This window comes from Myotis daubentonii, chromosome 15 (genome assembly GCF_963259705.1).
Source record: "Myotis daubentonii chromosome 15, mMyoDau2.1, whole genome shotgun sequence".
NCBI lineage: Eukaryota > Metazoa > Chordata > Mammalia > Chiroptera > Vespertilionidae > Myotis > Myotis daubentonii.
The window spans coordinates 12776630-12787168 of NC_081854.1; the positions used below are offsets into that span (position 1 = coordinate 12776630).

At 59.7% G+C, this 10539-nt stretch overlaps 2 protein-coding genes across 2 annotated transcripts; both read right to left on the reverse strand.

Annotated features, from left to right (window-relative positions):
• Nucleotides 1-1073: 1073 nt before the first annotated feature.
• LOC132216778 (interferon-inducible GTPase 5-like) lies at nucleotides 1074-3599 on the reverse strand. The gene is made up of 2 exons (XM_059666293.1): nucleotides 2849-3599; nucleotides 1074-1785 (listed from the first exon to the last, which is right to left on the reverse strand). The coding sequence occupies exons 1-2, from the start codon at nucleotides 3573-3575 to the stop codon at nucleotides 1145-1147; spliced, it is 1368 nt and encodes a 455-aa protein (XP_059522276.1). The 5' UTR covers nucleotides 3576-3599; the 3' UTR covers nucleotides 1074-1144.
• Nucleotides 3600-6616: 3017 nt separating this feature from the next.
• IRGC (immunity related GTPase cinema) lies at nucleotides 6617-9562 on the reverse strand. The gene is made up of 2 exons (XM_059666294.1): nucleotides 9429-9562; nucleotides 6617-8175 (listed from the first exon to the last, which is right to left on the reverse strand). The coding sequence occupies exon 2, from the start codon at nucleotides 8082-8084 to the stop codon at nucleotides 6699-6701; it is 1386 nt and encodes a 461-aa protein (XP_059522277.1). The 5' UTR covers nucleotides 8085-8175; nucleotides 9429-9562; the 3' UTR covers nucleotides 6617-6698.
• Nucleotides 9563-10539: the final 977 nt, after the last annotated feature.

A 10539-nucleotide genomic window follows, 5' to 3' on the forward strand; every position in this document is an offset into this window, starting at 1 on the left:
CCTGCGGGCAGATTATCCTCGGTCACCCACTGTGGCCTGAATGAACTTCCTACTGCGACTCATTCAGTATCTGTCACAGACTTGCTGGGAGTAGGCGAAGACCAGTTTCAGTTAAGGGGGAAGCCCCTAGATGCGGGGTTCTCTTTCCTGGGCGCCATCAGGCCTCGTCTCTGTTGCGGAAAATTCACTGGCTGCCCTTGTGTCTTCTGCTCCCACTTGAAGGCAATGCCTGCCTTTGGTGAAATGCCTACGTACAATGCCTGGCTTAACACATGGTTAACAACAGAGCATGTGCCTCGGTAGGTGCAGTTGGTTAAATACAGCACTTCCTCGTGGGTTAGCCAGTTCTGCCCTTGTTCAAATTCTCAGACCTGACCCTGGCACGTGATGCCTACTGTTGGTTAAATATGGTGGTTTCCTTTCCCTATAAACCTCATCTATGCTTTAAAAAATGGTCCCTCAGGTTTGTTCCTGTTCTTTAAAAAAAAATGTCTACCACTACCCCAGGCCACTTCTTTGCCTCCCTGGCTTCCCTTCCCCTACCCTCGGGCGGACCCAGAGAGTCCTGATGTCCATGTCATGGGAATCCGGAGTCAAGAAAAAGCACAGCTGAAGGGTGTGGGGCAGTGAAGAAAGCACTCGGGCCAGGCAAGCTCTGGCCGGAAGTGGGGACTCTGCAGCCCTCAAGGGAGGGCTGAAGCCTGGGAGGTGTGAAACCAGAGCAGGCTCTGGCCTGGCCACTTGCTGATCTCCCTTACTGCTCCCTAGGGCGCTTCAGAGCCGTGACATTCTCTCCCTCTTACAGAAGTGCGTTTGCATCCTTTGCCCGCCACCCCAACCCGCACAGGCACTCCTAGCGGCCTTCTCCAGGTAGACAACTGGGCTCTTGTCCCATGGCCCCTCCCCTCCCCCTGCTTCCTAGGGGGACTGCTGGTTGATGGGGGTTGAGAGTGGGGAAGCGGGGAGGGGGCAATGGCCCGAGAGGGCATAAGACCCAGGGCACAAGAACAAAGACAGCACACGGACTGAGTCAGGAGAGTCGGACCTTGATTTTCTTCCCACACCACCCAGCCTGGAGACAGACAGAGCCTGTGCCTCCCAGCCCTTTCTTCCACCTCCAGCTGGCCTGGGCTGGGGGCTGGGATTATTGATTGGAATTCTCTGAGAGCCTGTTCTCAGTGATGTGTAGGAAGGTCTGTATCAGCATGTGGGCATCCTCGACCGCCACGTCCAGGGACAAGCGGAGCATCTGGTAGACAGTGGCAAAGGAGATGCCGCAGGTGGCCAGGGCGCCCAGGACAGGCACATTGAGGAGCTCCTGGGTGAAGGCAGAGGCATCCCTGGAGGCCTGGCCCAGCATGTCCACCACCAGCTCCTTGGTGACCGGGGTCTTCGGGCCCTGTATCGCCTCCAGTAACCTGTGCAGGGGCTGGCCCATCTGCGCAGCCAGCTTCACGAGGGAGTCCTCGTCCAGGCCGAAGCTGTGGTAGTAGCCTTCTAGGGCGTGGATGAGCCGGTAGAGGTCACACGCCACATCCTGTACTCCTGGCACAGGACTTGAGTTGATGCCACAGGCCACTGTGGCCACCAGCCAGATGTGCTGCCGCAGTGAGGACGCCTTCTTCTCTAGGATGGCCTCGGAGAGGTTGGGCAGGGCCACCAGGAGTGCGTGCTGCTTGTGGCTCTCCACTCCCGTCACCATCGATTCCTCCAGCAGGCCGAAGTCGTACTTGCCCAGCTCAAACATGGACAGCAGGAAGACCTTGGGGTCCTGCAGGCCCTCCGCTGCAGGAGGCAAGAGCACCGTTCAGTGGTCTCCACACCAGAGCAGCCGTGGTGCCTGACAGCTACCTGGGCTCAAGCACTTGCCAGGAGTCTGCACAGCCTGTGGCTTAGGAGCGTGGGCCCTGGAGCCAGGCTGCCTGTGTGGCCTTGAGCAAGTTACCAAACCTCTCTGGTCTGTAAAGTAAGGTGATCATTTTACCTACTTCCTAAGGTAGTGAACTGAGTTCATGAAAATGGTGTGTGGCCTGTGCTGAACCTGCAGTGAACGTTAGGTGCCATCAGTGACAGGTGCCAGCATCTGCATGGGTGCATGGCGTTGGCACTGCGTGCTTGATAGCTAGCACACAAGCCAATACATGTTATTTTCTTCCTTAATGCACGTGGTAGGGTCTCTGTCACCTGTGACTGAGAAGTGCCAACTCAGGAAACGGAGTGTAAGTGCCTGACTTAAGCTGTGATTGAGGAGGCATCCATTTCAAAGAGGGCTGTCTGGAATAAACAGGCTGGCCAGCCCCAGGAACCAAGCTCCTCCCCCCCCCCCCCCCACCTCCTTTGTGTTAGAGAACTTGGTGGATTTCAAGATCTCACCACGTGGGCTACTTGTTTTCTCTTCCTGAGCTTTAAATTCCTGCTCTTACAGTTTAAATTCACCAGTAGAGTAACACCAGAACCCTAGGCCCCTGCCCTCAACCCCAGTAAAAGCAGCACCCAGGCCCTTTGTTCCTCTGCGACCCCGCTGTGCGGTCCCAGGTCTGCTGTGTGATTCCCAGCCCTGTGAGTAGTAGACCTGTGTCCTTCCAATGTTCCCGATGGCTGTTGCTGAAGGGCAAGCATCCGCCTTCGCAAGAACCGGGAGGGCTTGTCCGTCCCCGTGGTTATTGGTGGGCTGAGACCAGCACACGGCACAGCTGGCAGCATTGCACTGTGAGGCCTTGTTCAGCCTCCAAGTGTGACCTTAGGTGACCCGTTTCTCACTGAATCTCAGCTGGAAAATGAAGGGAAAGAGGTGGGCAATCCCCCAAGGATCCATCCACCCCCGGGCCCCCCAGAGAGGGCACCTCACCTTCCAGCCGCTGCCAGCAGTCCTCCCGGATCTGCCTGAGCACCCTCTGCTCGGAGAAGGTGCTGGGGCGGCGGCTGCGCGAGGCTGCGAGGTCCACGTCCACCTTGGAGCGGACGAAGTAGAAGCCCTTGCCCTGCTGCAGGAGCCCGCGGGCCAGCTGGGCGTGGCGGGCAGTGAAGCTGTCTGGGGTGATGATGATGAAGAAGTCGTAACGGTCCACCAGCACCCGCTGGAGGTATTCGTCAGCCTGGAAAGTGGGCGCGTCTATGCCCGGCAGGTCCCAGATGATGATGTTGAAGTACTTGGGGTGCGGGTATGGCGTGGGCTCCACGGTCATTTCTACCACACCCGTGCCGGCCGACTTGGGGTCCTCATCTCCCAGCCCCCGGATGGCGTTGACAAAGGTCGACTTGCCTGAGCCTATTGCCCCGGTAACGCCAATGTCCAGCCTGACGTCCTCCAGCGAGTGGAGTGTGGCCTGCAACTTGGCGGCCACTGCCGGCAGGTTCCCCGCCTCGAAGGTCTCCTTCAGGGCCCCCGTGTCCTTTGACAGCTCCGAGATGTTGAACTGGAAGATTTGGTTTGCCATGGGCTGCCTGACCCCCAGTTCCACGTCTTTGGGACTTGATGACCTTTGGCAGGACAGGTAAGGGAGTGTGTTCACCCTGAGTTGCCCTCTCTTCCCTCCAGCCCTCAGCACCCCCAGTAATAGTACTGAGTGTGACATGGTGCTAATAGGCCCAGTGCTAAGTGCTTTATTCATCACTGCCCTGCTGCAGGGTTTCATAAACTACTCAAGAGCCAAAAAAAGGAGATCCACCCCCTTATGATCCACATTCAGCAGTGAGAGGAGAGCGCACTTGCCCAAGGCCTCCAGCCAGTGTGTCGGGTGGGAATGGGACTTGGGTCTTCTGGTCCTAGAATTCCAGATCTTAAATAACCGGGCACCAGGCCCTGCGCTCAATATACGTCAGTGATTAAGAGCTGGAACCCTCATCATCGCTAATAGTGTATTTAATGTTCACTCTGGTCCAGCCACTGTCCTAACCATATGCCTCATTTCATGAAGTCCCATTTTACAGAGGAGGAAACTGAGGCTCAGGGAGGTAGAAGTCCCTTGCAAAATGCCTTACAGCTTATACCAGAGCCAGCACATGGGCCGCTCCCACTGGTGCTTTTTCCCCTTACGTGTTTCCCCGTGATTCAGCACCCCGTGTGCCAGGACCTCTTCGGGTGCTGCAGTTCCAACACCAGGAAAGGAGAGCCACGGGATCTGGTGCATTTGTGGAAACATTGCCCGCCTCATGGCCTGGCTTCTAAGGGCTCCTCTGCTCAGGAGCCACAGTGCCTGAGGCACACCCGGACCTGCCTCTGGGCTTGGAGTCCTCACTCGTGGGATGGATGGGCTGCCCGCGCAGACGTGGAATTGCATGACTGCGTCTAGACCAGTGATGGCGAGCCTTTTGAGCTCGGCGTGTCAGCATTTTGAAAAACCCTAACTTAACTCTGGTGCGGTGTCACATATAGAAATTTTTTGATATTTGCAACCACAGTAAAACAAAGACTTTATGTTTTTGATATTTATTTTATATATTTAAATGCCATTTAACAAAGAAAAATCAACCAAAAAGAGTTCGCGTGTCACCTCTGACACGCGTGTCATAGGTTCGCCATCACTGACCTAGACCCTGCCGCGCCAGGGACTTGTCAGGTGACGCTCAGCAAGTCATGCCCACTCCGCTGCCTTTATTTCCTACACCTGCGAGGGTGGGTGTCAGCTTCCTCACCTGTGCAATGGAGAGATGACTCCTCAGAGCCTCCCAGCTCGGCTGTTTCAGGAAGGCCCGGGGTCTTACTGCTGCCGAGGTTCAGGCAGGGGCCAGCTTGGGAGGGGCTTGGAACGTCAGGCTGAGCGTGATCTTTATCTGCGGGTAGCCATGGGAAGGGCTTGAGCAGCGGAGAGGGAAGTCTGCTGTGGACATTAGAGTCCTGTGGCCTATGGGGACTGAGTCTAGAGCCTGGGAGATGAGGCAAGGCAGGGGCTGGGGCAGGAACTGGGTGGAGAGGTGAGACCTGAGCTGGAACAGGGCCTAAGGGGGTTAGATGGGAGATGGGGAATGGAGAGATGAAGGCAGAAGGGCTGGGACATGGTGACTAGTTGGAGACAAAAGTGACCCTTTCGATCTCAATCTTAGGCCCAATGTGGAGAGAGCACTCACTACTCATGCCCACCTTTCCATCCCCACCACTGGGGCCAGTGAGTCCTGTTTAGGGTGGTGTCTGAGGGCCCCAGGTATAAGCTGTGGGCTGTGCGCTGAGAATGGATTTGGAAAGGAGTATCTGTCTTACACATCTGGGATCTGAGATTTCCCTACCGTGATCCCCCACACCCTTTTTGGTGCAGCAAGACCCATGTGAACCCCAGTAGTCCCGGCAAAGCCAATGGATGGGAGGCCTCTGGGAAAAGAGGAACCCGTTTGCAAAGCAGAGCCCTCCTCAGCCAAGAGCATCAGCACCCCCTTTAATTGACCAGGCCAAAGCGGACCCTCAGAGTCAGGAGCTGTTTCCTAGGGTTAGGGGTCATTTGAGGCCCCCAAAGGAGGCAAGAACCATCACCGCTCCTGGGAAATCCACAGGGAGTATTTGTGAGCACCTGGGGGTGAGCCAGCTCCCTGCACCCAGCCTCAGAGCCCCCTGTGAGTTCCTGCATCTAAACCTGACCCTTGTCCAAGCCCACAGAAGCCCTGGGCAAGCCACCCTGTCCACAACCCCAGCCTGCAAGTTCTGGAGTTTTAATCATGTGATCCTTGAATCAGCCAGAGAGTTTGGTTTCACTGGGTGCCTGGTCCAGACGCACCTGTGTGCACGTTTTCTGTCACTCACAGCCACATGCAGCTTTCAGATCCCAACACAGTCACCGTCATTCAGACCACAGCCTTTTGGCGCAATCCCAGTATCCAAGCACGGGCACACGCACACCATGAGGACAGGCCACCACCCCCCCCCCCCCACCCCGTCTCAGCAAACTACTCTCTACCTTAGACACATGGCATCCATATCATGGGGACTCGTCAGGATTCCTCCCAGTCAGCACACCAGCACGCTTATCAACACAGTCACACTCAGACACACGCCATCTTTCTGGAACGACCATTCTCTCTCCTTTGATGCTCAGAGAAACCGCCTGCCCCGCTCTCACCACCTCTGCACCAAGGCCAGCCCAGGGGCCATGTGGCGCCCTCTGCTGGCCACCCGGCCCACCATCACTCACAGGCCCAGGCTGTCCATCTGCCCACCTCTGCTTAACCCGGTTGCTAGGCACCATTGTGCCAATCCTGGGCTCGGATTGGCTGCCCCTCCCCCCTCCGGAGGAGGCCTTTAGGACACTGGGGTTCTCAGAAAGGGAGATGACATTGCAACTAAAATAAGTACCTTAGTGGGCACTGATCCCCGCTCAGCCACCCACGTAGGTTGACAGTTGGCTTTGCCTTGCATCCAGGCTGGGCTGCCCTGTCACCCCACCAATCCCCCTTGGCCACTTAGGGACCCGGGAGAGAGACCACCAAGGAGCCCTTGGCCCACCACCCATACCTTGAACTTCTCTCCCCCCAGGATCAATTCCCGTCCCAGTTGAGTGAATCCCTCTTCCACTTGGGCCCCCCTGCTTCCGTCTTACCCTGCCCCACCCCTCTCCCCTGCCCCACCAAATGGCCGGCCCTGTGCCTCCCTCCGAGCCGGCCCCACCCCCGCCAGCAGCGCAGCCCCAGTCACCACACTGGCCTTTGCGTTTGGTTGGTTGGCTTTGTTAAGGTTGGGTTTGTGGGCGAGGCGGGGGTCGGGGGCTGCACGTTCACTTCTCTTCCAAGTCACGCTTCTTCCAGCTGTCCAGGATGTACTTGAGGAGGAGCCCCAGCTTCCGGCGGGTGGACAGCGGGGCTTCCTCGCCTCCTGCCTCCCCGACCCCGCACTTCTCCACGCCATTGTCGCCGGCCGCGTCCAAGCTGACCTCGGGCTGGGACTCCTCCTCCTCCTCCAGGGCCTTGATGCGCACCCGCTGGGCGTCCTCGGCCATCTCGTTGAGGCAGCCCTGGAGCATGGTGTAGACGGTGCCGAAGCTGATGCCGCCGGCCACCAGCGTCCCGAACACGGGGATGCCCCGCTCAAAGGCCCGGGCCACCCGCATGGCGCCGTCGGACGACTGCGAGTAGAGCCGCAGGACGGTCTCCGGTGAGACCTCGTTGGCCAGCGGCGAGCGGATGACCGAGCGCAGGTCGCCGGCCTGTTTGCCCACCTGCTCGGCCAGCTTGGCCAGCGAGTCTTCGTCCAGGCCAAAGCTGCGGTGGTAGCCACGCAGCGAGCGGATGAGCAGGGCGTCGTCGTAGGCGGCCGCCAGCCCCGGCACGGGCAGGGCCTGGATGACGCCCGACACCAGGGCCGTCTTGAGCACCTGCTCCTGGAGCATGTCCTTCTTCCTCTGCAGGGCCTCCAGCGAGATGTCGGGCAGCGACAGCAGGCCGGCGTGGCGCCGGTGGGCGGGCAGGTCGTGCTCCCAGGTGGACAGGAGCAGCGGGAAGTCGTAGCGGACGGGCCAGAGGTTGGACACGAGGAAGATGCGGGGGTCGGTCACCCCGGCGGCGCGCAGCCGCTCGGTGCAGTGGTCGCGGATCTCCTGGAGAACCATGGACTCGCTGAAGCCCGAGGGCCGCTGGCTGCGGGTGGCCGCCAGGTCCTCGTCCACCTTGGTGCGCACGAAGTAGAACTTCTTGCCCTGGCGCAGGATCTCGGAGGCCAGGCGGGCCTCCACGGCCCCGCAGCGGCGGGGGGAGACCAGCAGGAAGAAGTCGTAGCGGCCGAAGTCCACCTGCTTCAGGTACTTGTCGGCGGGGCAGCCTGGACAGCCGGCCCCGGGCAGGTCCCACAGGGTCACGTCAGGAAACTGCGGGTGCGGGTAGGATGAGGGCTGCATCGTGGTCTCCACGACGCCCGTGAGCGCTGCGCCGGGGTCCTCGGCCCCCAGGCCACGGAGGGCGTTGATGAGGGACGACTTGCCAGCGCCCGACTCGCCTGTGACCCCCACCTCCAGGCGGGAGCTCTCCGAGGAGGCCAGCAGCTCCCGGAGGCGGGAGGCGGCCTGGGGGATGTCGCCGGACTCGAAGGCGGTGCGCAGGGCCTCCAGCTCTTCTTTGGCCATGAGGATGGTGGTCTCCTCCTCCCCGGGGCACTTGGAAGTAGCCATGGTGACCAGTTCAGAGGGCGCAGGGATGAGACAGGCACAGACCAGAGGTCGTTGGCGTCTGGGGGAGAAGGGAGCCTTTTGCCTTCTGGGCCTTGCGCGGGGCAGGGAGAGAGAGACGGAGGATGTGAAGGACGTCTCTGGGGCCCTCCGCGGCCCTTTCCTTCCCAAACTCCCCGGGGCACATTTTGGAAAGGAATCAGGGCCCTTGGAGTCCGACAGGCCCAGGTTCACATCCCATCTCTGCCCCTAACTTGCTGTGCGCCCCGGGGCAAAATGAGGCACCTCTCTGACCCTGTTGGCTTCTCGGGGTCCCGGGCACAATGGCTGGCCTGCCTCCTGAGGCGCTGAGGGGTCCTGGGGGTAACCCAGGAAGGGGGCAGCTTCATGGGCAGCTGTGACCTGTGCGGTCACATAAGCCCCCGCACTTAGGAGGCCCAGCTCTTGGCCGAATGCTGATCTGCTGGCGCTGATTGAAAGTCTTAATCCTGTTTGAACTAGGAGCCCTGCATTTTTCTTTCGTGCTGGGCCTGTGAGTTATGTAGCCAGGCCTGCCAAGGAGAGGGCTTAAGCCCGGCTCCTGCGCCAAACAGAGACAGTGGCTCCGCCATCACTGCAAGCGGCGCCGAGTGAGGGCGAAGCACCCCGCACCCGGGATCGGATCCTGGCTCTGCCGCCGACTCCTGAGTGACTTGGGGCAGGTTACGTAACCCTCCGCCTCATCTGTAGGACGCCGCCCGCCTCCTCGGGGTGTTGAGAATTCCACCAGTCAGTCATACCAAGCACTTAGAGTGGCGCCTGGCACAGAGCAGGTGGCCTGTGTTAGCAGCAGCCGCAGCGTTGTTATCGTCATTATTAATATTTCTAGCTGCGTGGCTCTGAGCCTCAGCTGCTGTATCTGCACCAATGAAGGGACCCTGCCTGCCTCGCGGGGCTGCTGTGAGGCCCCTGAGCCCTAGGCGTCCATCTCTAGGCCCGCGGTCGGCAAACTGCGGCTCGCGAGCCACATGCGGCTCTTTGGCCCCTTGAGTGTGGCTCTTCCGAAGCCTTAGGAGCACCTTAATTAAGTTAATAACAATGTACCTACCTCTATAGTTTAAGTTTAAAAAATTTGGCTCTCCAAAGAAATTTCAATCGTCGCACTGTTGATATTTGGCTCTGCTGACTGAGTTTGCTGACCCCTGGGCTAGGCTAACTGTGAGGACAGCCTTGGGTTCAGCTGCTGGAAGAAGCCCAGATGCCGGGACCCTCCTCATTGGACGCCCAGCCCTGTGTGGCTGGCCTTCCCGGGCCACGTCCCCCCGCGCCCTGGAGCCCTCACGTGGCCTCAGATCCCGTCCTCCTCACCTGGGAGCTTCCCTGGCCCTCCCTCTTCCCAGTCACACTGTCTTCGGGTCCATCGCCTCTAAGATACACTTCCTCACTGACTAAGACTCTTCAGAGAACCTTGGGAGAGACAACCACATTCCGGTCACTGTCCCCATCAGACGGAGAGGGACCGAGGCTCAGGCCAGACAAGCAATGTCTCTGCTCAAGCCACCACCGGGACTCACACCAGGTCCCTGCTCCTTGCCCCTCTGAAGAGCGGCTCTGCCTCCAGCAGCCGTCTTTGCCTCCCCCTTGTCTCCCTGGCTGCCCCTGTCCCCACCTCCATCCCCCAACCCCACAGACACGTGTCCTTACTGCATTGTCCCTGCCAGGCCTGACCCCCACCTCATGTCGGGCCATTCCCCACACCCCTAGGTCTGCTTCCTCCCTTGCCTGGCCCCCTCCCCCATCTCAGGGTGTGGAGCCTGGGACAGCCAGCAGCCAGGGGCAGACAGACCCAAGGCCCCGGGGTGGCGCTGGGGCCCAGGGAGTTGGCGTTGGGAGGGGAAGCGGCACCCACAGGCCCCAGCGGGAGAACCGCCCGGGATCTCACCTGCCCTGAGGCTCTCCTTCTCCCCTCTCACTCTCCCCACTGGCGGGGTCTCCTCCCCTGTTAGCCCCCAGTCAGCCCCCGTTGCTAGGACCCACAATAGCAAGCAGCAGCTTATTGGTCAACCAGCCCGTGTGCAATAATGTGACGGTGATGTCAGGGGGTGGGGTCCCACATGGGGCAGGGACCCCACCCCCCAGCTACGCATGGGGCCAACGGTCAGTCACACCGGGCCCTGTCCCCCATCAGGGGCCCAGAGAGGGGTCTTTCTAACACCAAGATTTCTTCAAGACCTGTCTGTGGTCTCTCCATCGTGCCCAGGACAAAGTCCCAGTGTCTGAGGGCCTGGCCCTGCTCAGCACCTCGCCCTGTCTCTCCTCCATCTGGGGACTCTGTTCCCGAAACAGTCATTCCTTCTCCCGTGGAACCATCTATTCGCCCACCCGCCTGTGGGGAGGGAGTGATTAGCTCAGCAGCACTGCTGGGATGACAGGAAGCGCAGGGGAGAGGCCCGCTCAGAAACCTCCGATGTGGTCCCTG

What these genes read in the sequence shown, in the direction of transcription:
- IRGC (XM_059666294.1), bottom strand. Translation starts at nt 8,084, where the DNA reads ATGGCTACTTCCAAGTGCCCCGGGGAGGAGGAGACCACCATCCTCATG.
- LOC132216778 (XM_059666293.1), bottom strand. Translation starts at nt 3,575, where the DNA reads ATGTCACACTCAGTACTATTACTGGGGGTGCTGAGGGCTGGAGGGAAG. An exon ending in CTGCTGGCAGCGGCTGGAAG is followed by an intron (nt 1,786 to 2,848) that starts GTGAGGTGCCCT and finishes TGCCTCCTGCAG; the next exon opens with CGGAGGGCCTGCAGGACCCC.